The sequence below is a fragment of the Encephalitozoon intestinalis genome, chromosome V (genome assembly GCF_000146465.1).
Source record: "Encephalitozoon intestinalis ATCC 50506 chromosome V, complete sequence".
NCBI lineage: Eukaryota > Fungi > Microsporidia > Unikaryonidae > Encephalitozoon > Encephalitozoon intestinalis.
In genome coordinates, this window is record NC_014419.1 from 17,450 (window position 1) to 43,172 (window position 25,723).

The 25,723-nt window shown below is 39.8% G+C and overlaps 21 protein-coding genes across 21 annotated transcripts; 12 read left to right on the top strand and 9 right to left on the bottom strand.

Moving 5' to 3' along the window:
• Positions 1-124: 124 nt before the first annotated feature.
• Positions 125-2,062, top strand: Eint_050110 (uncharacterized protein; the record flags this gene model as incomplete). Its single annotated transcript, XM_003072774.1, has 1 exon — positions 125-2,062. One exon carries the CDS (start codon positions 125-127, stop codon positions 2,060-2,062), a length of 1,938 nt encoding a protein of 645 aa, XP_003072820.1.
• A 281-nt stretch (positions 2,063-2,343) lies between these two features.
• Eint_050120 (uncharacterized protein) lies at positions 2,344-3,321 on the top strand (the record flags this gene model as incomplete). The annotated part of the gene is made up of 1 exon (XM_003072775.1): positions 2,344-3,321. One exon carries the CDS (start codon positions 2,344-2,346, stop codon positions 3,319-3,321), a length of 978 nt encoding a protein of 325 aa, XP_003072821.1.
• Positions 3,322-3,654: 333 nt separating this feature from the next.
• Positions 3,655-4,398, top strand: Eint_050130 (uncharacterized protein; the record flags this gene model as incomplete). Its single annotated transcript, XM_003072776.1, has 1 exon — positions 3,655-4,398. One exon carries the CDS (start codon positions 3,655-3,657, stop codon positions 4,396-4,398), a length of 744 nt encoding a protein of 247 aa, XP_003072822.1.
• A 74-nt stretch (positions 4,399-4,472) lies between these two features.
• On the top strand, positions 4,473-5,702 carry Eint_050140 (putative aminoacid transporter; the record flags this gene model as incomplete). Its single annotated transcript, XM_003072777.2, has 1 exon — positions 4,473-5,702. One exon carries the CDS (start codon positions 4,473-4,475, stop codon positions 5,700-5,702), a length of 1,230 nt encoding a protein of 409 aa, XP_003072823.2.
• Positions 5,703-5,764: 62 nt separating this feature from the next.
• Positions 5,765-7,243, bottom strand: Eint_050150 (uncharacterized protein; the record flags this gene model as incomplete). The annotated part of the gene is made up of 1 exon (XM_003072778.1): positions 5,765-7,243. One exon carries the CDS (start codon positions 7,241-7,243, stop codon positions 5,765-5,767), a length of 1,479 nt encoding a protein of 492 aa, XP_003072824.1.
• Positions 7,244-7,350: 107 nt separating this feature from the next.
• Positions 7,351-7,527, bottom strand: Eint_050155 (protein phosphatase inhibitor; the record flags this gene model as incomplete). The annotated part of the gene is made up of 1 exon (XM_009163581.1): positions 7,351-7,527. The coding sequence occupies one exon, from the start codon at positions 7,525-7,527 to the stop codon at positions 7,351-7,353; it is 177 nt and encodes a 58-aa protein (XP_009161845.1).
• A 152-nt stretch (positions 7,528-7,679) lies between these two features.
• Eint_050160 (WD40 domain-containing periodic tryptophan protein 2-like protein) lies at positions 7,680-9,863 on the top strand (the record flags this gene model as incomplete). Its single annotated transcript, XM_003072779.1, has 1 exon — positions 7,680-9,863. The coding sequence occupies one exon, from the start codon at positions 7,680-7,682 to the stop codon at positions 9,861-9,863; it is 2,184 nt and encodes a 727-aa protein (XP_003072825.1).
• A 110-nt stretch (positions 9,864-9,973) lies between these two features.
• Positions 9,974-10,339, top strand: Eint_050170 (uncharacterized protein; the record flags this gene model as incomplete). The annotated part of the gene is made up of 1 exon (XM_003072780.1): positions 9,974-10,339. The coding sequence occupies one exon, from the start codon at positions 9,974-9,976 to the stop codon at positions 10,337-10,339; it is 366 nt and encodes a 121-aa protein (XP_003072826.1).
• A 73-nt stretch (positions 10,340-10,412) lies between these two features.
• On the bottom strand, positions 10,413-11,654 carry Eint_050180 (uncharacterized protein; the record flags this gene model as incomplete). The annotated part of the gene is made up of 1 exon (XM_003072781.2): positions 10,413-11,654. One exon carries the CDS (start codon positions 11,652-11,654, stop codon positions 10,413-10,415), a length of 1,242 nt encoding a protein of 413 aa, XP_003072827.2.
• A 138-nt stretch (positions 11,655-11,792) lies between these two features.
• Eint_050190 (putative WD40 domain-containing protein) lies at positions 11,793-14,135 on the bottom strand (the record flags this gene model as incomplete). The annotated part of the gene is made up of 1 exon (XM_003072782.1): positions 11,793-14,135. One exon carries the CDS (start codon positions 14,133-14,135, stop codon positions 11,793-11,795), a length of 2,343 nt encoding a protein of 780 aa, XP_003072828.1.
• Positions 14,136-14,207: 72 nt separating this feature from the next.
• On the bottom strand, positions 14,208-14,570 carry Eint_050200 (uncharacterized protein; the record flags this gene model as incomplete). Its single annotated transcript, XM_003072783.1, has 1 exon — positions 14,208-14,570. One exon carries the CDS (start codon positions 14,568-14,570, stop codon positions 14,208-14,210), a length of 363 nt encoding a protein of 120 aa, XP_003072829.1.
• Positions 14,571-14,634: 64 nt separating this feature from the next.
• On the top strand, positions 14,635-16,161 carry Eint_050210 (NADPH cytochrome P450 reductase; the record flags this gene model as incomplete). The annotated part of the gene is made up of 1 exon (XM_003072784.1): positions 14,635-16,161. The coding sequence occupies one exon, from the start codon at positions 14,635-14,637 to the stop codon at positions 16,159-16,161; it is 1,527 nt and encodes a 508-aa protein (XP_003072830.1).
• Positions 16,162-16,230: 69 nt separating this feature from the next.
• On the top strand, positions 16,231-16,986 carry Eint_050220 (440S ribosomal protein S3A; the record flags this gene model as incomplete). The annotated part of the gene is made up of 2 exons (XM_003072785.1): positions 16,231-16,233; positions 16,270-16,986. The coding sequence occupies 2 exons, from the start codon at positions 16,231-16,233 to the stop codon at positions 16,984-16,986; spliced, it is 720 nt and encodes a 239-aa protein (XP_003072831.1).
• A 78-nt stretch (positions 16,987-17,064) lies between these two features.
• Positions 17,065-17,835, bottom strand: Eint_050230 (phosphomannomutase; the record flags this gene model as incomplete). The annotated part of the gene is made up of 1 exon (XM_003072786.1): positions 17,065-17,835. The coding sequence occupies one exon, from the start codon at positions 17,833-17,835 to the stop codon at positions 17,065-17,067; it is 771 nt and encodes a 256-aa protein (XP_003072832.1).
• A 168-nt stretch (positions 17,836-18,003) lies between these two features.
• On the bottom strand, positions 18,004-19,041 carry Eint_050240 (glycerol 3-phosphate dehydrogenase; the record flags this gene model as incomplete). The annotated part of the gene is made up of 1 exon (XM_003072787.1): positions 18,004-19,041. One exon carries the CDS (start codon positions 19,039-19,041, stop codon positions 18,004-18,006), a length of 1,038 nt encoding a protein of 345 aa, XP_003072833.1.
• A 136-nt stretch (positions 19,042-19,177) lies between these two features.
• On the top strand, positions 19,178-19,468 carry Eint_050250 (DNA-directed RNA polymerase II; the record flags this gene model as incomplete). The annotated part of the gene is made up of 1 exon (XM_003072788.1): positions 19,178-19,468. The coding sequence occupies one exon, from the start codon at positions 19,178-19,180 to the stop codon at positions 19,466-19,468; it is 291 nt and encodes a 96-aa protein (XP_003072834.1).
• Positions 19,469-19,542: 74 nt separating this feature from the next.
• On the bottom strand, positions 19,543-19,908 carry Eint_050260 (deoxyuridine 5'triphosphate nucleotidohydrolase; the record flags this gene model as incomplete). The annotated part of the gene is made up of 1 exon (XM_003072789.1): positions 19,543-19,908. One exon carries the CDS (start codon positions 19,906-19,908, stop codon positions 19,543-19,545), a length of 366 nt encoding a protein of 121 aa, XP_003072835.1.
• A 70-nt stretch (positions 19,909-19,978) lies between these two features.
• Positions 19,979-20,659, bottom strand: Eint_050270 (proteasome type-4 subunit beta; the record flags this gene model as incomplete). Its single annotated transcript, XM_003072790.2, has 1 exon — positions 19,979-20,659. The coding sequence occupies one exon, from the start codon at positions 20,657-20,659 to the stop codon at positions 19,979-19,981; it is 681 nt and encodes a 226-aa protein (XP_003072836.2).
• A 121-nt stretch (positions 20,660-20,780) lies between these two features.
• Positions 20,781-22,475, top strand: Eint_050280 (DNA mismatch repair protein MutL; the record flags this gene model as incomplete). Its single annotated transcript, XM_003072791.1, has 1 exon — positions 20,781-22,475. The coding sequence occupies one exon, from the start codon at positions 20,781-20,783 to the stop codon at positions 22,473-22,475; it is 1,695 nt and encodes a 564-aa protein (XP_003072837.1).
• Positions 22,476-22,580: 105 nt separating this feature from the next.
• Positions 22,581-24,479, top strand: Eint_050290 (acetylcoenzyme A synthetase; the record flags this gene model as incomplete). The annotated part of the gene is made up of 1 exon (XM_003072792.1): positions 22,581-24,479. One exon carries the CDS (start codon positions 22,581-22,583, stop codon positions 24,477-24,479), a length of 1,899 nt encoding a protein of 632 aa, XP_003072838.1.
• A 63-nt stretch (positions 24,480-24,542) lies between these two features.
• Eint_050300 (phosphoglycerate kinase) lies at positions 24,543-25,709 on the top strand (the record flags this gene model as incomplete). Its single annotated transcript, XM_003072793.1, has 1 exon — positions 24,543-25,709. One exon carries the CDS (start codon positions 24,543-24,545, stop codon positions 25,707-25,709), a length of 1,167 nt encoding a protein of 388 aa, XP_003072839.1.
• Between the last annotated feature and the right edge of the window lie 14 nt (positions 25,710-25,723).

Consider the following 25,723-nt stretch of genomic DNA (forward strand, 5'->3'; position numbering starts at 1 on the left):
TGATTAGGCACGGGTACATCTTTTAGTTACATTAACATCTCCGAATCTGTCTTGTTGAATTTCTATTTTGATATTCTCAGTCTAATGGATTATTAGAAGAATGGTTGGAGACCCTTTCAAAGTGATGGACAGGACAAAAGGAATTCTGAAGGTGGAAAACGTGGAAATTACAATGGAGGGGCAGGTAATATGTAGGAACCAAAAAATAGAAGCTGTGGGTGTTTATGGGATTTCTGGACTTTACAATGCCCTTCGAGATGCTCTGATGGCTTCACTGACTATTCCTGTCATTTCTGACACTAGTCTAAGGTTTTATGGGAACATTTCCTTCGATGGTAGTCCTATAAGCTACAAGGAACTTCGGAAGATGATGAACCTGTTTACCATGTTTTATTCTTGCGAGAGTGTCCAAAGTTCACTTGAATTTGTAAATTTTTCTAAGGTTAAGGATGTGATGAGTGCTTTTGAATTGGAAGCTATAAATAGTTGTGAGCTCTCAAAGTTAGGGATTTCGGAGTCTAGAAGATGGGAAGCAGCGGTCAATGTTGCTTCGGGGTCGAAGGTGGTTGTTCTTCGAAATTTCCATTCTCCTTACAAGAATGTAAGAAAGTATCTGTCGTTTCTTGTTGAACATGCAAGAAACAACGGGTCTGTAATCTTTGTGGAGGATGACTTTCCCTTGGAACACGGTCTGAATGGATGTGTTATCATAAAAAAAGACGGCTTTGAATGCGTGAATTTCTCTATAGAAAAAGAATTCTACAGATACAAAAGAGTGTTACTTGAGATCTTTCTGAAGGAGCTTGAAGTAAAGCAGAATGATGAGAAAGATGCAAAGGAATCCAATTCATCGGCATCCATAAACGAGAGTTCCGATGGCTCTTGGGATATGGCCGGACCGTTGGGGAAACCGGTAGGGTTTTCCGCTTTTAGAGGAAATGCTTTGAATTCAGATAAATATATTGAAGACTCAGAGATAGATTTCCATGGAAACTTCACAGATCCTAGAATAGTAATATTTGATGATGCAGTAGTCTACAAGCTTAAAGACCCCCAACTCTCTTCCAATTCAGAACAAAAGATCTCGGATGTCTCCAAGACATACGATCGTGGAAATAGCTGTTGCTGGATACGTAGGATAGAAGAACTATTTACAAAGTGGTTTTTTTCGGTAGACATCAGGCTTTCTCTGCTCTTGACAAGACGAAAGTGTTTTCTTGAGGAAAAAAAGACTAAAGACTTCAGGAAATTCATAGTCTCATTTCTGATGCAAGTGTATTTGGCAATAATTTTGAAGTTCAAGGGATCCATATTCAATGATACAACCATATTCTCGATGCTTAGTACTTTTCTAAACCCACTGGAAGTATCTAAAAGATGGGAAACTTCTGTCGAAGATCTTATCAAAAGAATACTTTCAACGCCTATCTCTACCATGGTGCGATGCTTTGTAGATTTTCCTGGTGTCTGTTTTTCACTTATGGGGTCTACATTCAGAAATACCGGTAAGTTTATTGGGCAGATAAGATCATATAATTGGGATCTGGTGGATTACAAAATAATATCAACAGGAGTGTATTTTCTGGTTTTTACAAGAGGAGGAACCATGGTTAACGAGGAAAGATTCCAGAACTATAGCCGTAGAAATAGAATTTACTCGCCAGGAACATACTTCTTTCATATATTTATTTATTTATTTCTCAAGGCATGGATTCCGGTCCTCCTGATTTCATATATTCTTAATTTCAATTTTGTCCCTGTTTTTCTCGTAACAGCCACTTTTACCTGTGCTCTTTTGAATTTGGTCTTAAACTTAAAGCTCAAATACATGCTCATGTGCATAGCTCTTGCATTCAACTTACTGTATCCTCTTGATGGAGAGCACTTTCAAAAAAGCTTTTTTCTTAGATCTTCCGAGTCGTTTAATCTTCTGGTTGCATGCAGGCAATTCCCATTGGCATCGTCTCCAAGAGAAAAGCTGATACTTTTGGGCTGTTTACTACGAGGATTTCTGTTTATATATTTCTTCTTCTGCTACATATTTGCCAAAATCAATACTTAAAACTAGACATGTGTTGAGAAGATTATTCCGAAAAATCAATTAGAAGAGATTGATTTTATTATTAAGTGCCCAATCTATATCTCATTTCGCCAATAAATTATTTAGGATGTAAATAAATGGCCGTTGGGAAGACCAATTTTCCTTGATTACTTTTTGGAAAAGGCAATAAGCTTCTTCTCTGTAATAAGGAGAACCTGAAAGCAAATTTGTCTACAGAAAATTTCCAAAAATGGTATATTTACATATAAAACTATAAATAACTTGAAAAAGATAAACCCATTATGAACAAGAAGAGTTTTTTGAGGATATTTATCATTACAATTCTTGCTTTGGGCATAACTCTTCTAGCCTTTTTCCTTCTTAGAGAAAAGCCTCTAGGATACCTCACTGAGGAAGACGTTCAATCACTTTCAAGTGAACTTCAATTTAGATTCAAAGATTCTGGGAAAAACGAGGATGGAAATGAGGTTACCGACGTTAAATTCTTTGTCTGCCTGAATAGCATCCTAAAGTTGTTTAATTCTGTAGAAATCAGTCTTATTAACACCTTCTTGTCCTATGGAGAAAAAAGTAGTAAAGGGGAGAAGAAAGAGGAGGAGGACTACAACCATAAAGGATTATATGTAAAGAGTGCATTACAAGAGGCTAGAAATATAATGTTCCTGTCCCCAACCTCGAAGGAGGCTATAGTCGAAATTTTGCAGAAGGAAAATGAAAAGAAGAAAGAGAGCGAGCTTTTAGATACTGTCAGAAAAGCATTTTCCGAGGTTCAATTATCACCGGAGGAAGATGACGACTCTTCTAGGCAAAAGAAGGAGGAGCTCAATAAGGTGTTGGCCAACCTCTTTATTTGGTTCTGGTTGAAGGGAACCCCTCCAGCGGACAAAAGAATTAATACCTTCAAAGGGGCTTACGAAAGCAATCAAGATATTAAGAAATATCTTCTGGAATATCTAGACGAGGAAAACAAGGAGGTTGCAAACGCAACAATATCCGTTAGTGGAGAAAACGAAGTAATACCCGTAATTGATCATATACTACTTTCTATATTCAATGCTTCAATATACATGGGTCTTGGAATAAGTCCAACCGACATACCTGCAGCAACAGCTATTTTAGCAGCTGGAGGAATTCTAGAAAAGGAAGGTGAACAAATCAAAAAGGGGTTTTTCCAGGGACTTCAGGATTTCTTCTTTGGTTCACCAAAGCAGGAACAATCCCTCCAACAAAGCGAGAAACTAGAGAAAAATGATGGGTAAAAAACACCTACAACAATCAGCATCTTTGAGACCAAAAATAAATTTTTCATTTTGATTCAGTTTTCTAACAACCTAGGAAGATCGGATAGAAGGAGTCATAAAGGTGAACTGAACTTCTTAATTGGCAGGCATTTTTCGTTTATCCTAAGTCCCTTGAAAGAATATCGCAAAAACAGGCATGAGACAGATGGTTTTCCGTGCCAAAAACACAACATCCTGGATTTGTGGTTCCTGTAAAGGTAGGATATACACCTTAAGTTTATAGTATCAGACTGATATTCCCCTTAAGGAATATTCTGGAATATAAATTGCAGAAAAAATATCAACCCCGCCATGAAGTCAAAAAAACTGGGCTTTTTGACTCTTATTTCTCTTGTTGTGGTAGGATTTGTGACCTGGTATGTTCTGTATAATTTATACTATCTATTTATGAGTGATGAAATTGCAAATTCAATCTTTGATAAGTCAAAACTCAGAGGTAAGTTCGAGGACAGCGGAAAGGTCATAGAGGGAACGGTTTTCTTCAGTTTCCTATACAAGTTCTTGACAACTCTTGACGAGAAAGTTATAGGCGATTCTTGCATTGAAGATGTTTACGACAAGAGTATCCTTTCTGGGAAAGAAGATTATTTAAGGAATGGACTTGAGATGGTAACTAGGGCTCTTTTCAAAAATAGGAACGTTGAAAAGGACTTGAAAGAAATATTGGAATCAAGTATTTCCGATATTGTTGCTCCAATCAAAAGGCATGAAGTTCAGTATGCAGAGGAGGAGGGCAAGAATAATGGTGAAGAGGACCAAAAGTATAACGAAGATGTTACTTTAATGGTGTCTAAGGCCTTTGTCTATATTCTTCTCCGGGAAAGATTAGATCACTCCATGTACAAGAAATATCTTGATAAGGTAAAGGACGACTTCAATGAAAATACAAAGGATCACTTGAAGAAAATTGGAATTAGTGAAAGAATCTATATTTTTGAAGGGGAAAGCAACGTAGGCATGGAAATATACGATTATATTCGTGTTGTAATGTTTGCAACTAGTAAGCTCATCCCGGATTCCTTAACTAAAAACTAATTAAATTATTAAGATCCATTTCTGTGATGTTTGATCATTTAATTAATGTTTACTTCTCCCTTATTCTAAGAGAGATGTCAAAGGTACTAACAGAGCGTTCAGCAGCAATGACGATGGTAGCGTCTATGCTGGGTGCAAGCATATATTTCACACCAATTGCATTTAGATTTGTTGGATACATTTACGGATGGATTATCATCTTTATAATTGCTTCGCTCACATCGTTTTCCCTGTACTGCATCTCATACTCTGCAATAAAGATCGGGAAAGGCCAGACATATTCGTCGCTGGGGGTTTATATATCTCCAAGACTTAAGCATGTCCTTGATGGGTTTGTCATTGTAAATAGCTTGTCTGCTAATGTCTGTCTTTACAGATATCTTTCCGAGCTGGTTGTGGCAGCCTTCCCCGAGCTGCTGCTTACTTCCTTTAGCTATGAAACTACCAGAAAAGGAATTGTGGCCGTTCTCTTAATTCCCTTTTTCGCTCTTTCCTCCCATAAAAACCTTTCCAGCCTCAGATACGTATCGCTTGCAATGGTTGTTTCCATTGGATATTTTATCTTTCTTCTAATCTCCTACAATCTTTTTCTATATCCCAAGTATACCTCCTACGAGGAAACATCTTTCCCTCTCTCCAATGGATTTTCTTTTTCGATTCCCATTTTCATAACAGCAATGGCATGCCAATCGAATATGGTAAAGGTTCTGGACGAGATGGCAAGTGACTCCATGAGGAAGGTTAAGCTTGTGTCTGTGTGGAGTGGTGTCGGTGGAGGACTAATCTACGGACTGATAGGGCATCTTGGATATTCTCTCTTTGGAAACACACTCAATGGGGATTTGCTAAGGATACTTGCAGACAAGGGTTCTTCAATTAATATCCAATTAGCAAGTACTGTCGACAAGTATCTCATATCCTCAAGAGTAGCAGTGTATGGATGCATCTTGATATTTATCGGAAGCTTTCCAATCCAATTGAATCCACTGATAACTACTTTATTCAACATTCTGCCCGAGGAGAGAAGAACAAACACTACCCGGATGTTTCTAATGGCTGCCCTGATCATGCTTTGCTTTTTTCTAGTCCTGGTTGAGGATTTGTCTGCAGGACTTGTGATAAGCATAGGAGGTGCAACAGTAACAAACTTCATATCATTTCTCTTTCCATTTATTTTTTTCATATCAGTGAGAAAAAGATTCTCCCTCAGTACATTTCTGGCTCTAGTTTGCATTGCGGCTTGTGTTTCCAGCTCGGTCTACATGTTAGCTAATATAGTAACTGGAAGGAATAAGATCATGTAAATCCAATTTCTTAATAAATGAAATCAGATCTATTAGGAAATATATAATTATAGACACTCTCTCTAGCTTCTAACAGCAGAAGGCTCTCTGACCAATATCTTTTTTGGTCTTCCAGGACCACGCTTAAGCAAGTTCCGATCCGACTGGCACTTCACCGGTAGATCGGCCACTGGTATTATATCCTTGAGGTCCTGAAGTCTTGTCTTTGAATAAAGATCGCTAACATACAAGTATGGATCCTCTCCAGAATCAAGTATTTTTTTGCAAGCATGTGGGCACGGAATTAGAAACTCCTGGAACTTCCCACACGTACATGTCTGATTCTGTAAATCAACATCGTAGAAAGTATCCGCTGTTTCTACAGACGTGTTCTTCTCTATTCTTCGTATAACATTGTTTCCGAACAACCCCTTTCCTTTCCCTTCTCCAAAGCTAGCCTTTTTTCTTTGGCTCAGATTGTCACTGGAAAGTTTTAGAATCGCACAGACACAATCAAAAAACGGAAGATTGAAGATTCCCAGCCCAATAAACTCTGCATCACACTCACTTGTATTCTGCATCCCAAGCATCTCCGTTTCGCAGCAGCTCTTCAAGTAGTGTTTTCTTTCCATAAAGTTGAGCTCTGGTGTGCTCCATTCCTTGGAGGTGTTACATTTGTTCCAGATGTCTTCTACACCATCAATAGACTTATTTTTGTTGTAGTAAAACTTGCATATATCACGGGTTTTCACAAAAAAATCCCTCTCCTTTCTCCTGAGAATGTTTATAAGCTCGCAATCAAAGTCCACAAGGAAGAATAATTTAGGCATTGAATCAATAAAATACTCAAATGTGCTTTCTCGACTTCCCGTGTCCGACACCGCGCAGGAGTAAACAATAGGTGACCATGTAGGATCTCGGAGAACTCCCAGCATCGCAAATCCCTCCGTTCTCTTGTATATTCTTATCTCCACTATTGGAACAAGTACATCAAGATATTCGGGAAAAGAGAAAAAAAACATCTTTTTCTTCTGATGAGCAACTGCACAAGGATTAAGCTCCAAGAACTCTTGGGAAAACTCCTTGAGTGCCCGGCCAAACAGCTCATCCTTTCCTCCCTCTTCTCCGCAGATCATCTCCATATTCTCCTTTTCTGTCTTATCATTTTGTCTCATGGCCTTCCATACAGAAAAGTATCCCATCTTTATGTTCATGTCCGCCAAAACAGATAGAATCTCCCCTATTCTTGCATATCTATCTCCTATAGCTTTCTGAACCTCCATTCGAACCATTTCATCCGGCGATCCGTATTTGGATGTTACTACCGGGCATTTATGGGACAGTCTAATCCTTTTAACTACAAACACCCCATCCTTCTTCCTCAACTGTGCAACAATTCTGGCATCACATCCAAATTCCTCTCTTCCCTTACACAGCACAGAAATCGATTTGGGCGTCTCCTCAAGATCATAGTTGAGATTGTTTCGCACTGCGTGATCTATTAAAGCCTTCTCAGCCTCTTCTCTTGTGGAAAGTATGTCATTAACGGACAGCCCTTTCATTAAGGGGTTTGTTATTCAACAGCTTTTATTCTTTACAACAGACAGATGGGCTATAGCTTTGTTTCTCAGCCTCCCAGAAACACCAACAATAATGCCATTAGGACTTCCTAAAGACGCTCATACTTATTTTTGTCCCTATCCTTCCCCTTTGAGCAGTATATGCAGCATATTTTACTCTTCTTCTTTCCTAATCCCTCATTGTCAACAGTTTCCTTTGTCCAAGTCACACGCCTTGTTTTTATCAGCTTTAGCTTCATCTTGGTTACTGTCACTGTGCTTGACATATCCTAGGGTTTGTTTTCTATAGAATATAAATGGATCAAAGCTACCCATAACCATCCTTCTTATTACACATTGTCTAGCCGTAAGTGCACTAATGTGTTGTAGCTATACCATTCCAGTCCATTTCTTTATTAAACAAAAAATTACCCACGAAATGAGAGAGTACAGGCTGAAGTCAGTAATTCCAACGGAATCCGAATCAAGGGGACTTTACTATGATGGAGAAGTCTATTTTTCGTCCAATAATCATCTATTCAAGGCTTCCAGGGGAAGATATACCAAGATATGTGATGTTGGGGGAACCATCATTGACTTCAGTATATCAGAGAAATTCTTCATAGTCACAGAGGAAAGGATGTACATGAATAACGAAAACAGAATGGTTGGATCTCTCAAAAGAAGGTTTTCCTGCATGGCAATCAACAAAAATCTGATGGCAGCAGGATACTCCAACGTCCTAGAGATATGGAATGTTCCTAAGGAATTCAAGTTGCCCTTGTTTGATCTCCATTCAAGACATCTTGGGCACTTTCTAGAAATCACAAGTGTTAAGTTCCTGAGCGATAATCTGGTTCTAACAACCAGCAGAGACTGCACTGTAAGGATTTTTGATATTCTTGAAAACAAATCTAGCCGACTGTGCAATACAATGAGTGTTCCAATCGCGGCATATACCATGGGTGGAGAAAATAAGGAGCTAATTGTTATTTGCGAGGATGGAACTTTATTGTATTTTGAGATTGATGGAGAAAACATTATTTCCAAAGGAATTGTGCATCACAATTCGAAAGTTTTGGCTTCCAGTAGTAGTTTAGGCTTTGTGGCTATTTCCCTTGATAAGGAGTCTGGAGAGAATCTGCTTATCTACAATGGACAAGAAATGGTTTACTCTGCATCAGTAGAACATAAGATTCTGAGTATTTATCTCCATGAGGATTCTATTGCAGTGAAGGGCCCTAAGTTTGTTGGAATATACAGCCTATCACTCAACCTGTTTGTATTTGAGTTGGATCTTCCCCGAATAATGACGATGGATGTAAAAAAGGATATGATAGCTGTTGGATGCTCTGACAAGAAGGTAAGAATCTACGATGGAGAAAGATGCATCCACACATTCTTCGACTCAAATGCCACTCATGCAGTTTTCGGAGTGCATATTCTTCAAAACTCTGTTCTGTGTCTTTATCTCGATGGAAAAGTATCTATTTGGGATATAAAGAACGGAATTTGCTATAGATCATTTGAAATTCCAGTAAGAATATCGGCTTCAGAGGTTAGTGATGATAATCTTCTACTGTTTATTGCAGACTTCAATAACTATTCAGTAAGGGTGATAGATCTCCAGAGGGGGAAGGAGATTGATACTCTTCAGGGCCATGAAGGTCCTATATTTAGGATGAAATGGGATGGGGATTCTTTATATACACTGTCCTATGACAACACAATCAAAAAATGGAATGTTTATTCCCAAACGGTTACTGAACTGCAGTCCAGAAAGATGGCCACTGGATTTTCAGTGAGAAATGGCAAGCTCTGTGTGGCCACGGTGGACGAGTTAAGTATCTATGACTCTGGCTTCAATTATGAAAGAGGAATCAAGGTATCTTTAAAGGCTAGAAAGAGAAATGAAATATTCATAAGCGAGAAGCCTGTGGAAAGCCTAGATTTCACATTCGACAACAGATTTATAATCTCGGGAGGAGAAGCAAATACAATGCAGATGATATCCACAGAAACAGGCGACGTTGCTCAGGTGCTTCGAGTTTCCGACAATAGAGAATGGGAAAACTATAAAGAAGTTCTTGGGAAGGAATCTTCTAAATCCTTTGATAAGACAAAGATCATTGAGGTTTTAAAAATAATGCACAGCAGCACCCAAAGGGAGTTCTATGTCCTTACACGAGAGGGAGTAAGCATCTATGAACCTTCGCTTGTCAAATTTATTCCACTTCGCTTAGATGTGTCTTTAACACCAGAGTCGATCAAAGAGTATTTGGACCATGGAGAATACTTGAAAGCAGCAATAGGATCTTTGAAGATCAACGAATACGAGATTGTAAAAGAGGTTTTGCTTTCTTGTCCATACAACCGAATAGAGGGGGTTGTTAAGCATTTGGATGCAGTATTGGCCGAAAATCTAAGGCTTGTAGTATCAAAAATGCTTGATAGCCCAATCCACCATTCGACAGCAATCAAATGGCTGAAGTCCATTGTTTTTTATTTTGGGTCGTCTAAAACACAAGGCACAGAACTGCATAAACTTAGGAGAGAAATTGACTTGACACTAAAAATAGGCAAGTTGAACAAGTCAATGCTGCTCAATATCATCGAGAAATGACTTTCTAAACACTATCGTACAATATGATTGGTCAATAGAATGCCTGTCAACCAGTGGAGTCGAAGATTTTCAAGGTAAAAAGAATATTAAAGAAAGAGACAAATTTCGAAATGTGTTGCGGCAATTTTTACTGCTTTACGTTTGGATGCATCAGTATACCGGAAAAGATCGACGTCCCAGAGGGATATCCAGAACCTGCAAAGAAGTTCCTGTGTCCCTACTGCGGATGCTTAACCGATTCTGTATATAGGAAAGACAAATACTTTTTTAGCATATGTTTTATTCCATGTATCCCGTGTAAAGAGAGTTCTCCATATCTCTCCTGCACTAGTTGTAAAAGAAATCTGGGGAGTATTGGAGACTACAGATGTAAGAAATGTGGAGTGGCCACAACCTTCGAATCAAATAATTGCCCTAACTGCGGAGGAGAAAAAACCCAGTCAAGTGGCGGATACAGAAGACTGGACATGGTCTAAGTAGGCAATTAAGATAATTGATTAAAGGTTTTATTGTCTTGCTCGTTTTCTCGAGCCTTGCCTGCAAAGGGGCTTAATTCTTCTGTAGAATGTCTATCAGCGTCCTTATGGTCCCCACCAAGGCTGCACTTGTAAATATCATTGCGAGGATGCAGACGGCTGTAAAGAACTTAATCTTCTTAGATGCAAAGATATAGCATATGAACGGGTGATATACTAGCAGAGGAGTCATTCCAATCACAAAAAGCACCACATAGAAATGGAAAGGCCCGATGATCTCGTTGAAAAGGACCTGGATGAACACTATGCTTAGCACAAGGAGAGATAATAGCCACAACCTGGTGTCTCCTTCTGCATTCACCAAGTTTTTAAAAGACTCAACAAAAGAATCAAATTGTATCACAAATAACGAAATGCATACTATTGGAATAAGAATGCACATCACTTTGGTTGTGATACAATACTTATCAATTGTAGATGTCCTCAGGTAGGTGTTCAACTTTGATGACCTAAGGAACATAAGATTCAGAATGTCCAACGAGTTGTAGCTAGATCTTATCCACCTTGCCAAGTGTAATAGAACTAAATACATTCCAGAGACAGACAATGAGCTCGTAATAGCAACGTATTTGGCACTTTCCCTATGCATGGATTCCCCTATGATTTTGACTCCTCCAGATATGAACTCCGCCGTATAAAATGCTATGGTGGTTACCCAAAAGAACGACGGTAGGAGGCTTCCTTGAGAATATGATGGCTTTGGAAGTGCCGAGTTTATTCCTAGGAAGTACCCTGCGATTATGGCAACTATAAAAAGGATACTGGCCGATGCAGAGATAATAAGAAATATCTTCCTACTGAAGGTGGAAAAGACATATAGAGTCAGCCCCACCAGTGCCAATCCTAACCCAAATAATATCTTGTATATAGCCATCGACTTTCTGATTTCGTCCAGGAAGGGAAAGTAGATAAACAGTACGTTGAAAAAGACGTCCACTGTGATAAGAAGTGTTGTGTATTTCAAAACAGCAGAAAACACATCAACAGTTTTCGACAAGGGCCCGCAAAATCCCCTCGAAATATCTCCCAAGGACTTCAACTTCTCTTCGCTTCTCTTTTTCCCTATGTACTCCACTATGTATAGAGATAGTCCCATAAGTATTCCAGATGCAATTATTCCGTAGGTATAGTATTCTGTTTTTACTCCTTTTGTAAAGTATGTCAAGGACAAGAACACGGGAATTATAGGTGAGGTCCCAATTATCTTGTAAGACTGCCCAAGTGTAGAGCAAAGACGATTTCTTGGTTCTTCCATGTGTTTATTCGGCGAAAACAATAATAAGAAAAACATGAAACACGTGTCACTAGTTCAACCTCTCTGCGGTTTCAGAAGCTTCCAATCTTGGAGCCCTTTTTTGGATTAGATATCAGAAGTAAAACGATCAGATTTGGTTCATCTTTCAAAGATGGTAAATCCAAGAAGGGTAGAGTAAATCCCATCGATGGAATCCGAGTACTTCTCTGTAACCTTGTAGACCTTATCCAAGACTTCACTGCTCATTTTCCATCCTCTTCTAAGGCTCTCCTCTATAAGCCATTGTATGACAACACAGTTCTTGAATGTCCCTTGTTTTAGAATAAGGTCAAAGAACATTTTATGCTTGTCTTCAAAAATAGTGAAAATTTCGTTGGATCTTTCTCTATGGCACCTCACTATCATTCTAAATAATTGTTTGTAATCGTCTGTCCTAGAGAGTATTTCAACAGCTTTGACATTAAGATTATTTCGAAGGCATCTTTCCAGCTCGATGGTTTGCATTTCCTTTTCATTCTTCTTTGCAATGGTCCTGTTTAACACTTCCTGAGAGTCGTCTTGAAAAAAAGCTATTAGTCCGTTTCCAGATGTTATGAGAAGGGATCCACTGATAAAGGCCCATACCCGGTCTCTGTGAACATCAATGTTCATTTCACATGTTCTCTTTTTAACATTCCAAACTTTCATTTCCCCAGTAGCACATCCGGAAATAAACCTTTCGTCATTTCTGTAGAACTGCCCCTTCAGAACAGCGCTTCTGTGTGCTGTAAGCACCCCAACACACTCAAAAGTCTCTATATCCCAAATCCTTACTGTGGTATCTGCAGAACATGTTGCCATCAGATTTTTGCCAAAACTCACACTCCATACACCCTTTGTGTGCCCCGAAAGCACCTGAAGGATTCTTCCTTCAAAGTTAAAAACCTTTGCCTTCTTATCTTGGGAACATGTTGCAATGAGTCTTCTTTCCTCGTTGATTTCAACACTGTTAATCTCCTTGTCATGGATTCTTTCCATGAACACATTATCTTTGTAGTCCCATATCTGCAGAATCTGATCGCTTCCAACAAGTACAAAAATAGAAGCTCCAAGAACACATCCGTTGAGTCCTCCAAGACCATTCTCAAGTGTCTTAATTCTCTTCAAAACCACACTTTTCTCTTCTCTGTTTTCTGTATCTTTCAAAACAATCTTCCAAAGAATGGCTTTCTTGTCTCTTGAGGTTGTCATCAAGAAGTTTCCATTGATTGAGAGTGACATAATGGCTTCCGAATGTGCTGGAACAATATCTCCATTGAATGCATAGCTTCCTTCTCCCCCATCTACAAATGTGTATCTCAACCTTCCACTATTTGTGGCAACAAACAGTACGTCATTCCACTTCTTCATGTCCGTTATCTCATCATTATTCCCAATAATAACAGAAGTAACCCTCAAACTTTCGTCAACAAGAAATATTTCCTGCTCGCTTGTTACTATAACCCCCTGAGACATCCCTTCAACAATCACCTCATCGTCCACTTTGATTTCTTCTTCCACCACAGTATTTCTCATATCAGAAACATGTTTTCTTTTCTTGTATCCGTCATCTGTTCCACTTTCGTCTTCGTAGCAATCGTCACTGTTCTCTCCGTAAATCTCACACCGTTCTTTTCCATTTGGAAACCCATTCTCTTCACTCTCGTCTTCAAAACTTCCATCTTCTTTCCTAAACCGAAGCATACTCTGCGATGATCCTTCTCTTTCCGCGAGAATGTCCCTTTTATATTGAATCTTTCCATCATAGTCATATACATGGACTATTAAGCCTTTCCATATATACAAAAACTGCCCATCTCCTACCATAAAGTCACACTTTGTGTCCAATGCCACCTTCTTAGACTTTTCCAAGATCTTTAAAACCCCTTCTCGCGTGACTGCACAAACATGGCGTCCATTATATCCTATTCCCACTACCTCCGGCTCATGATACTTCAAAAGCTCTTCTCCTCCTTTATAAATCCACACCTCATTAGCATCTGCAGAACACACCATATTTCCAAACCTTTCTAGCTTTCTTATCATGCTGTCCATTCTATAAGACCATAAAGGTGCCTTGCTAACCAGATCTATCTTGGAAACGGATCCGTCAACCCTTCCGACCACAACAGAAAAGGCACTAAATCCTTCATCAGAAACCACTAGCTCATCCACAACCATACTGCACACCTCTATTTTTGAAAACTGAACAACATCTTCTACAACTCCCTTTGCAAGATTATAGATAACTATCCCTTTCGAACATGCAACTATGTATCCATCCCTTACATCAAAGCACTTGAGGGAATCAAACGGTATTTCTCTAAGAATTTGGAATGTCTTAACATCAGTCTCCACTATTAGATCATTGAATTGTGTATACAATATGTCTCCTTGTCTCTTTGGAACTCCTGTTGTTAGTATTGGCTTCATCTGTTTCTTCAAATTAAAATGCACCTTCATATGCTTCTTCAGTGGGCTAGAAAATATTTCTGAAATTCAACCGCGAACTACCTCATTGTTGAAAGCCCTTTCCTAACCTTCTTTCATGCACCGGATGAATCTAAACCGATCAAATAGGAGGAAGATGGCATTGTTATATTTGTAGAAAATATTGCTTTCTGCGCTTTGAATGTCTTCTAGGACATAGATCAGATCATGTCCTTTGAAAGCCTCGTATATTTCCTCCCTACACTTGGAAACATCGTACACAACAAAAACTTCTTTTTTCACACCAACGAACAGCTTGTGCACCAGCGGAATCTTTCCACAAAAGTCAAAAACAGCTATAGTCACACCCATCCTCTTTATATCCTCCATTTGCATTCTAATCTCCTTTAATTTCAAAATTTCAACAACTCTTTCGACATAGTATTCATATATGTCCACCGGTTTCATAGGGACTATTACAGCTTCAAATATCTCCTTGCCGTCTTTTATACCCCTTTGTCCCCATCCCTAGATGATTCCTATTCTCTATGGCTCCCAAACTGGAACTTCTATCTATGTCAGCAACCTCATAGAAAGAGCACTTTTGTACGGATACGACCCAAAAACAATTTACAACCTGGATTGCTTTTTCAACTCCCGAGATCAGGAAAACCTATCGTCAGTAATGGAAATGGATCTCTTTGATATAGAAAAAATTCTTGACATAGACTTTATCATATTTGTTTGTTCAACACATGGTGATGGAACAGAGCCATTTAACATGACTAAGTTCTGGTCTTTTCTGTCAAATAGTGATCTACCAGGCAATCTATTGTCGCATTTAAACTTTGCAGTCTTTGGCCTTGGAGACTCTTCGTATGAAAAGTTCAACTACTGCTCCAAAAAACTCTTTAACAGACTCAGGATGCTGGGTGCAAAGCCTGTGGTAAGAAGAGGAGATGGAAATGCCCAGGATAAAGAGGGATTTCTCTCTGATCTTCGCCCGTGGCTACTAGAACTCATGGCTCATTTTGATCCTCTCAAGATAAAGCACATTGATATTCTCTCTCTTAAGCCTGAGAAATATACCTCGAGATTGGTTGGGAAGAGATTGCTGACACCCGAAGGGCATTTCCAAAAGATAATAGAATTGGTATTTGAAATTCCAGAATATAAAGAATTCTCGCCGGGAGATTGCCTGTCCTTTTGCCCAGAAAATTATAACTACAAAGAGTTTATGAAATACAACGGCATGGAAGAAGATGTAGATGGGATATCATCGTCCTTAATGATGAAGCATTCAATAGACTTTAACTCACAACCTCATCAGCCATTCTTTTTTGCACTGAGGTATTTCTTGGATAGAAAAGGCGGTATCGAAGACGAAGTTCTTTTAAAGATAGAAGAGATTGCACAAGACTATGATTTATATTATGAATATATAGTTAAGCCCAAAAGAACAATATTCGAGGTTCTCCAGGAGTTAAGAGTGAAGGTTGATGCCAGGTTTCTCAAGAAATTTGTACCTACTATATACCCAAGGTTTTTCTCTGTAACAAAGAAGAAAGGTCTATATCATGTTACTGTTGCTGTTGTAAATTACAAGACTATCCTTTCTCAACCTCGAAGGGGAGTCTGCTCGGAATATTTGATGGGCCTCAGTCTAAACGATAAAGTCCCCATAGGAATTGGAAGAAGCAATCTATACTTTGGATCCAACAAGCTATTGTTTATATGCACGGGTACTGGGATAACTTTACCAAGAGCTTGTATCAACGAGTTTAAAGACAAAGAAATTGTTGTGTTTTACGGATTCCGATACAGAGATAGAGACTTCCTATATTCCGACGAATGGAATTGCAAGAATGTGAGAATGCTTACTGCTGCATCCAGAGATGATAAGATGTATGTGCAGGATGTTTTCAATAGAAACCCCATTGAAGACATTGACGAGTATTTAATATTTGTGAGTGGGAATTCAAGATTAAACAAGGAGGTGAGGAAATTGTTCCAGAAGTTGTATGGAAGAACAATTGCATTCCAGTCTGAAACATGGTGAGTCTTTCCCTTGATTCTCCTGTAGGTTTAGTGTCGGTAGTAAAAGCAAAAATTTGCATCACCCCAAGAAATGGTAAGTGAACAATCATGGAATTGATCTAACTTTTAGGCAATACAACCACCAGGATCATATCCACAAGGGAACAAGAAGGGAAAAGCCAAAAAGAAGGCTGGGCAAAATACATTTGAAAGGAAGGAGTGGTATAACCTCCGATCTCCATCGATTTTTCCCTGCAATATCAGTGGAAAGACCTTTGTAGCAAAGTCCACGAGCAAGAATACCAATTTGAAGCTTATAGGAAGGAGGTATGACGTTAACCATGCAGACCTTACGAAAAACAATGATTTCACACATCGGAAATTCATATTCAAGGTAGGGGATGTCAAGGGGGCCGATTGCATTGGATTCTTTGATGGAATGGAGTTAACATCTGATAAGCACAAAGCAATGATCAAGAAATGGCATACTCTTATCGAAGCTCAAAAGGACATTGTGGCAAAGGACCGGAGCGTTTTCAGAGTGTTTGTCATGGCAGTTACGAGGAGGCCGCAAGGGTATACCAAGAAGACATGTTATGTCAAGCATTCCGAAGAGAAAAAGATCAGAAAGATTATGTTTGATGTCATTGAGCAGGAGCTTGGAGGACGTAGTGTTGATGAAATCATGAACAAGCTTTCTAACGAGACAGTTGGAAAGAGGATTGAAGAGTTGGGGAGCGAGATATTCCCCTTGCAAAACTGCTGCGTTAGAAAGGTCAAGACAATCAAGAGCTATCAAGGAGTAAGTATTGGCCAAGAGGAGGAAGTTGGAGCCATAGCTAATTAAAGCATTCTTTTTTCCTTTTCGGCCGATATTTCAGTGTGTCTAAATAGAAAGAAGCCTTGAAAATCACCACCGTGTTGTTTAATCCTCGTCTATATCCCCAAGCCCCAGATCTTTCAGCTTCTGCCTCACCTTCTCATAGGTGTCGTCGGGGTTTTTGACGGTTATTCCATGGACATCCTTATGGATGTAGATTTCGTAGTCGTTTCCTCCCTCTTGGGTCATATCCCCGAAGAAATACACATTCTCAATTCCCTCCTTCTTTATGTGCCTCAGACAGTATGTCTTGTCCCAGCCCTTTGGGAAGCAGTCAATTGATATCTGTCCTCCAATCGAGAACACCATACAGCTACCTTTGAATTTTTCCCTCATGGCTGCAACCATCTTTTCTCGGAATTTCTCCTTCTTATCAATCTCAAAAAACTCCTTGCGCTCCTCCCTACTGCAATTCCTTCCTATCGGGCTTATGTTAATCATGGAGTTCCTATATTCAATGAAGTTACCCCTTTTTATGGGAATTTCCAGCTTGCTAAGATACTCTAGGACAAAGTTGACAAACTCTTTGTAAAATTTCTCCCCAAGGACATCGATTATCTTTTCCTGAGACTCCAGAGCCCCTTTCTTGTAGAAGCTGAGACCGTTTTCTGGAAATCCATAATCAAATAGCTCAAGAAGATCGTCTCCAATTTGCTCCTTTTGCTTTTCAAGGTCTGATCCCCCCACAAACCCCAGGCAAACCTTCTTCTTAAGTTTCCTTACCATCTTCTTCATTTTCTCAGTCATCTGAGCCCTTGATTCCGAAAGCGTTCCGTCCACATCAAACAAAAAGATTGTCTTCTCGTCTTTTGCCATGGTCCATTTCGTTTGCATTCCTTTTATTACATTTTGTTTCAGATGTTTAATTCATTAATGGGTATGTCAATCAAAAATCATTGGAAATATTCCAATAGGTCCTGGTCTTCGAAGAAGGCACAAACACAACTCAAGATTGATTTCTATACTCTAAAGGAAGCTTTACTTTTATTGTTCAATAGACTCGGAAGAAATACACTCCAAAATGGAATCGTATCCCTTATCTTCATAGCATATTCTGTACACAGTGCTTATGAGAGGAAACTCATCAGTTCTCTTTTGTCTTTTCAGGTAATTGTATACAATAAGAGCTGTGTTTGGCCCCTGGAGCTTTGTAAAACACATGGTGTCCTCGGCCTCTTTTAAGCTCATTCTTTTTTCTGCCATAAGCTTTGCACATTTGAAGTTTCTTCCCGAAATGCATGATACAAGAAGATCCCCCACTCCAGATGACTGAAACAGGGACTCTATTGTTGCCATCGGGTAGAAAAATTTGAAGAACTTTCTCATTTCGGCAAATCCGTTCCTGAATATGGCGACCTTTGTATTGCAGCAGTAACCTAGTCCTTCTGCAAAGCCATATCCCATGGAAACAATGTTTTTCAAGGCTCCAGAGATTTCCACTCCATAGACATCCTTGATTTTTGTGATCCTGTATGTGTAACTATTAAAGAGTTTGTAAACTATGTCGGCTGCATCCTCATCTGTATACCCCAATGTCCCTTCGCTTATCATGTCTCGTGCAACTTGGTCGGCGATATTTGCTCCCATCACCACGCTTACATTTATGTTTAGAATCCTGTGAATAGACCTACTCACCAGATCTATGTCTCCATCTTCTGCGCCAATAAATCCTTTTGTCAACGACACCCCAATGCAGTTGCTCTTCACCAATCCCTTTAAAGGTTCTATGGCCTTTATATATTGATGGGGAAGAGCAAAAACAAGCACATCCGAGTCAGAAAGGGTGCATATGTCTTCAACAGCCTTAAGGTTCTCGGGAAGATGGATTCCTGGCAAGTACTTCGGATTGTTTCTCTCGCTGTTTATAATGTCGCTTAGGATTCTCCCCTCAAATTCCTCTCTATATCCCCACATCCTGACGTCCTTTTCAAATATGCTGCTTTCCATCGTGTTGCTTGCCAGAAGCCTGCCTATTGCAGTGCCCCAGTTTCCATTACCTATGATAGAAACCTTCTTGGACATTGTATTATTTGTTTTTGGGGTACAAGTTATTTTGTTAAATATCCTTCCATAGCTCTGTTTCACAGTCTTGGCAAGTTCGCAACTTTCATACACTTGAGCAGAGTCTTTCTTAAATTCCTTTAGAATACCCTCTCCAATGGCAAGCACAAGGAAGGTGGAAGTAAACTATGTGGGAAACACTCGCAACACAATAGAATTGAAGATCGATGGAGAGACACACACACTAGGAAGTCTTCTTTCGGAGGAGCTTCTCGAAGACAAGAGATGCCTCTTCAGTGCATATAGGGTTGAGCATCCTACCGACAATCATGTCTTCCTTCGCATTACAGCAGACAAGGATTGTCAAGTAAAAGACTTACTCCTGGAGACACTTAAGAGAATCGAGGAAGATACTGTATTATTGATAAGTCAACTCAAAGGATTCTAAAAAGACAGACCATCCTATTTATTCGATAATAAACCAGTAGATTTTGTCCAAGATACTTTATAACAAGTTTCAAGCTAAAGAGAAGGATCATAATCGCCTGCCTCCCTGATGTTTGGGGTTATGATTTCGCAAACAGCCATTTCCCCTATCTCGTCTCCTTTCTCATATACAAATTCCTCGTCCGAGTCATTGTAGACAATAACACATACCTCTCCTCTGTAATCGCTATCCACAACTCCTCCCAACTTCTTTATCCTTGTTGACTGGATTTTTCCAAAGTATCTCTTTGGGATCTTCATCATGAATCCAGCAGGAATCTTTGCTCCACATCGTGGGTCAACTTTACCCGAGCAATTCGAGTAAAGCTTGTAAACCCCATTTATAAGCTCCGGTACCTTTGCTCCATCTAGAACTTTCACCGAGAAACCCTCTTCTTCCATGTGGGATTAACGAGAAAAAGATATTTTATCCCGGAACATTTTTTTCTGGCTTTTGATAGAAAGAATTTGTTTATTCAATAACAATTTCATCCTCTCTTACTCCAACGTCCCAGTTGGTTTTGATTAGATATGGATCTGATATGTGAACTCCTTGGCTGTCGGCATATCCAATCTGCACCTCATTCGACGCATTACAGTCCCTATAACAAAGAATCTCCATGGCCTCCTCAACAAGACGGATTGCCTCCTCTCTTGTTATCTCTTGTTCTCTTCCTTCTACCTTACTCCTAAGAAACGGAAGAGCCAGATAGCTTCCTATTCCTGTACATATTACATCCGAAAAGTAGAAGTTCCCCAGACGATCTACACATCCAAGTGTCTTCTCATTGGTCTCAAATTCCTCCTCGGAGTTTCTTACTGTCTTCACTCCTCCCACACAGACACTTAGATTTAACGGGCTGATCCTACTTCGGGCTGAATATAGTATTCTTTGAACCATTTTGTGATAACCCTTTGGATCTATTTCTCTGTTGTCCTCCTCTGTCAGGATATTTAATGTTTTTATCAAGTACTGCATATCACTCACCTCCCCGGAAATTCCCACGAGTGTCCTGCTTCCAAATTTAAACATCCTCTGAACCCCATTGAACTTTGTTAGGCGCCCGTAAGATGCCTTGGCGTCTGCTCCCATTATGATTCCATCCTTATATCTGAATGAGACCACAGAGGTTCCTGTTACAAAATCCCTCATTTCCGGGGCATTTCTAAGGAACTTCATAACATTCCGATGTTTATGGTTTGGAATCAGGGACTAAACACCCTTCAAAGGGACCTGAACAAAGGAATCCTTCTCAATAAGACATCCCTTCTCGATGGAAATAAAAAGATTGCCCAACGACGTGATTTCCAGGATTTCTGCAGGAGAAGTCATTACAAGACCCTACAACATCCTAAAAGAAGTCATAGAAAATTCACTCGATGCAAACTCCACTCACATAGCAATTAAGATTGGGATAGATGGCCTTTCCCTTACAATCGAGGACAATGGAGATGGAATACATGAAGAGGACTTTGAACTTCTTTGCAAGCAGTACTGCACCTCGAAGCTTACCAAAGAAGAAGATCTTTTTTCGCTGTCTTCCTATGGGTTTCGTGGGGAGGCTCTTTCCTCCATAAGCCGATGTTCTAGGATCCGAGTCAGGAGCAAGAGAAGAGAAAATGAAATTGGACATGAAGCTGTGTACCGGGACACAGAAATTGTAGCAATAAAAGGCATTGGAATGAAGGACGGGTCTGTTGTTGAAATCAAAGACATCTTCTACAATAATAAGGCAAGGGAAAAGCATTTTTCAAAGAAGAGAGATGAGATTCGAGAAATGATGTGGCTAGTTGGAATATATTCTGTATTCAACGAAGATGTTTCTTTTGATCTGTTTTATGGAGGAAAGCTACAGGAAATTCCAAAGTCCAAGATGTATTCTGGGAAGGACGGAAGTTCTAACGAAGATAGAGTAAAAATGAAGATCAAGATGTTGGATGAGCTTTATAAGGTAGATGGGGAGCTTCTCTTTTTGTTTGATGAAGGCCATCTTGCTATATTTTCAACTCCTCAATTCAGTCTAAAAAAAGGTGTGTTTATTCTTTTTGTGAATGGAAGATTGGTTGTAAGCCAAGAGATGAAAGAAGCTTTATTTAAGGTGTATAGGGGCCTAATTTCCGACGAAAGACAACCTTTTATATATCTAGAGCTGAATATAGAAAAGAGTATGGTCGATGTCAACATTCATCCGAGCAAAAGGGAAGTTCTCTTTACAAATGAGGAATCTGTAATTCAGAGGCTATACGAATGCATTGAAAACAAACTGAACAAGATGAATTACGAGCAAAAGACATTGAGGCCGCTTCCAAGGGAAAGTAGCTTCCAAAGCCCAATTAAAGTGTATTCAGACCCAGCATCCCAATCTATTGGCGAGTGTTTGGAGAAGGAGAAAACGGAAAGACGAGAGTTCAGTCTTTTTTCTCTTAAAAAGCTGAGGACAGAGATAGTTGAGCTTGATTCCTCCTTTTTTAAGGCACTAAACTATGTTGGAGCGAAGGATAGAGATACTATTTTGGTTCAGCATGGCTCATCACTTTTAAACTGCAGGACTGCTCTGCTTCTCAAGGAATATCTTTACCAAACTCTGATAAGCGATTTCGGGAACTTCGAAAAAAAGAAGACGCTTATTCCAATTGAATCGGATATAGAAGATAATATGAGAGCGTTACTCAACGACTACTTCTCTATAGAGATAGTTGAAAGGAATATTGTCAGCGTTCCTATAATATCAACTATTTGTATAGACCTCCCTACGTTATGGGCCGGATTGGATGTCAAAAAAGACTCTGAGTACGAGACATTGAAAAATATTATCAACACCATATCTACGCTTTACTCCTCGGCGGAAATGTCTCCAAAGCTTTTTAACGTCATTAAAAGAAAGATTGTTGGAACAGAAAAGGCATTGGAGTGTTTCGGACTTGTGGTGACACTCAAGGAACTCTACAAGAACTTCGAAAGATGCTGAGTGTTGGATGGAAACAAAAGTTGGAAAACATTAAAAATTTTGGACCTTAATATGAATTAGCCAATCTAGGAAGGATATAACCTCGGAAGTGCGGTCCCCTTACAAATGAACAAAGGAGAATATGAAGCATTATACAAGAGATCTATTGAAGACAAGGAAAGTTTTTGGGAAGAGCAGGCCAAGGCCTTCTTGAAATGGGACAAAATGTTTGATAAGGTTTATAACAATAATTTTGAGAGCTCCAGATGGTTTGAGGGAGGGATGCTAAATGCGTGCTATAATTGTGTGGATAGACACGCAGCTTGTAATCCCGACAAAGTTGCAATTATTTATGATAGGAATGACGGAGAGTCGATTTGCTATACATTTAAAGAGGTGCTTGACGAGGTCATAAGAATTTCGGCTGTGCTTAAAGCAGAAGGCCTTAAAAAAGGAGACACTGTTGCTTTGTATATGGCAATGTCTCCTTATGCTGTGTTTTCTGCACTTGCATGTGCAAGACTTGGCCTTGTTCATAATGCCATTTTTGGAGGCTTTAGTGCAAGTAGCGTGGCTCTGCGGCTTGACGACTCAAACGCCAAGTTCTTGATGGTCCAGGATGTTGTTGAGAGACACAGCTCGACCATAAACTTCCTTGGGAATGTAAGGGAAGCCCTTAAGGGAAGATCCATTCCTGTTTTGGTTTTCAATACTCTTCAGGATGAAAAGAAGATACTGGACGAACTGAACGGAGTTGAAGGTAAGATTTTAATCTGGTCAAAGGTCATGAAGAGGGAAAACGAATTTATTCCCTGTGTGCCTGTCGGAGCCGAGGATAGTCTTTTCTATCTGTACACAAGTGGAAGTACAGGAATTCCAAAGGGGATTGTGCATACGGTAGGAGGATACCTAGTGTATGCAGCTCTTACTTCCAAGACATGTTTTGACCTTCGAAAAGAAGATGTTTTTGCTTGCACAGCAGACATAGGATGGATTACAGGCCATACATATGTAATTTATGGCCCGCTGTTGAATGGGGTCACAACAGTTGTGTTTGGGGGGACGCCGTTCTATCCTTCGTACTTCAGACTTTTCAAAATGGTTGAAAAACACAAGATAACACAGCTGTATACAGCTCCAACTGTAATCAGGACATTAAGGAAGTATTTTTCGACGAATCCGCTGGATCATGGGTGCGATCTGTCTTCATTACGAATTCTTGGTTCTGTCGGAGAGCCTATAAACAAGAATGCTTACCTATGGTTTAAGGAAAACTTTAACAAGTGCTCCATTGTCGATACTTATTGGCAAACTGAATCTGGAGGGATTCTGATTGCTCCTATTCCATATGTTGTTGACGGAAAGCCTGAATGTGCATGCCTTCCATTTTTGGGCCAGGAAGTTGTTATTGCAGGCAAGGATTCGAAAGAGGATCATGTTATTGAAGCAAAACCTTATGAGCTTGGGCGTGTTCTTTTAAGAAGATCTTGGCCAGGAATCGCTAGAGGAATTCTAGGAGATCTAGAGAGGTTCAAAAGAGTATACTTCTTCTATAAGGGGTTTTACTTTACTGGAGATGAGGGATACAAAGATGCTGATGGGCACGTATGGATAAGGGGAAGGGCAGACGATGTGATAAATGTCTCGGGACATCGGATCAGCACAGCAGAGGTTGAGAGTGCAGCATGCATGGATCCCTACATAGCCGAGGCAGCAGCTGTTGCCGAAAACGATGAAATCACCGGCCAGGCGCTTTGTTTTTTCGTAGTTTTGAAGGATAAGGAAACACCACAGGATAAAGTAAAAGCGTCTCTGAAGGAAACTCTGCGAAACAAGGTCGGAAAGTTTGTTAATCCCAAGGACGTTTACTTCTGCGAGGGGATTCCTAAGACTGCGACTGGAAAGATCATGAGAAGGGTTTTGAAAAATATCTTGGCTGGAGACTCACTTGGAGATATGTCGACCTGCACCAATGTAGATGTTATCGAGGGTTTGAAAGATCTCGTCTCTCCAAAGGCAAATTAAACTTCCATCAACTATTTGGAAAAGTCTTGATTGATAGCTATAATACCTTGATTTGTTTAGGGCATGAAGACAATTAATGATGTAGACATCGAAGGAAAATCTGTATTTCTCCGAGCAGACCTCAATGTCCCCTTGTCCAACTCTACAGTTTTAAATAATTTTAAGATAGTTTCTGTGCTACCAACAATCCGTCTCCTTTACTCCAAAAACCCCAAAAGGGTGATCATTGGAAGCCATTTCGGAAGACCCCGGGGGAAATACTCCAGGGATCTTTCTCTCCAACCCGTGTACCGGGCACTAAAAGAACTTCTTAGTAAGGAGCTTGGAATAGACCTGATTTTCTGCGATCTATGGGATGTTGGAAGTATAGAAGATGCATGGGTATTGGTGGAGAACCTAAGGTTTTATTACGGCGAGGAAGAAAGTGATGACCAAAATACCGTCCGTTGCTACAGGAATGTTTTTGTGAACAATATGGACATTGCAGTCATAGACGCATTTGGATGTCTTCATAGAAAGTGTGGATCTATACAAAGGACAGGATTGCCTTCGTACTCAGGGCTTTTAGTCCAGAAGGAGCTGGTCTCTGCAAGAGAAATAATGAGAGAAAATATAGATCTTATGATACTAGGAGGGAAAAAGGCGTCTGATAAGATCAAACTGCTCAAGTCTTTGGGAGAAAGGACTAGGAGCTTGTTTATTACTGGAGGATTGGCATTCCCATTTATTAAATATATATTTGGAAGGGAAGTTGGAAAGAGCATCTGCTCAGACGTTTCCGAAGAAGAAGTAAAGAGTATATATGAGATCTGTAGAAAGTACGGAACAAATATAGTCCTTCCCATTGACTTTGTTGTTCTCTCTGGCGGAAAGATATGCATAACCAATGGCATACCTTCTGAGGGAAATGCAATGGACATAGGGCCTGGGACTGTGGAACTGTTGAGGAAGGAAGTATCTAAGGCTCGGGTAGTCTTTTGGAACGGACCTCCAGGAGTGTTTGAGGAAAAAGACTTTTCCGAAGGGACAAAAGCTCTAGTGAGCATTCTGGAGAGTCTAAAGAAAGAAGAGAAGAAATCCTTTTGTGGAGGAGGAGAGACTGTAGGTGCAATTAAGTTGTTTGGAAACTATGACAACTTTACTTATGTGTCTACAGGGGGAGGAGCACTGATGAAGCTGCTGAGTGGGGAAAATCTTCCCGGCCTTGACTTCCTCTCAAACCAACCTTGAGTCTAAAATCAAAC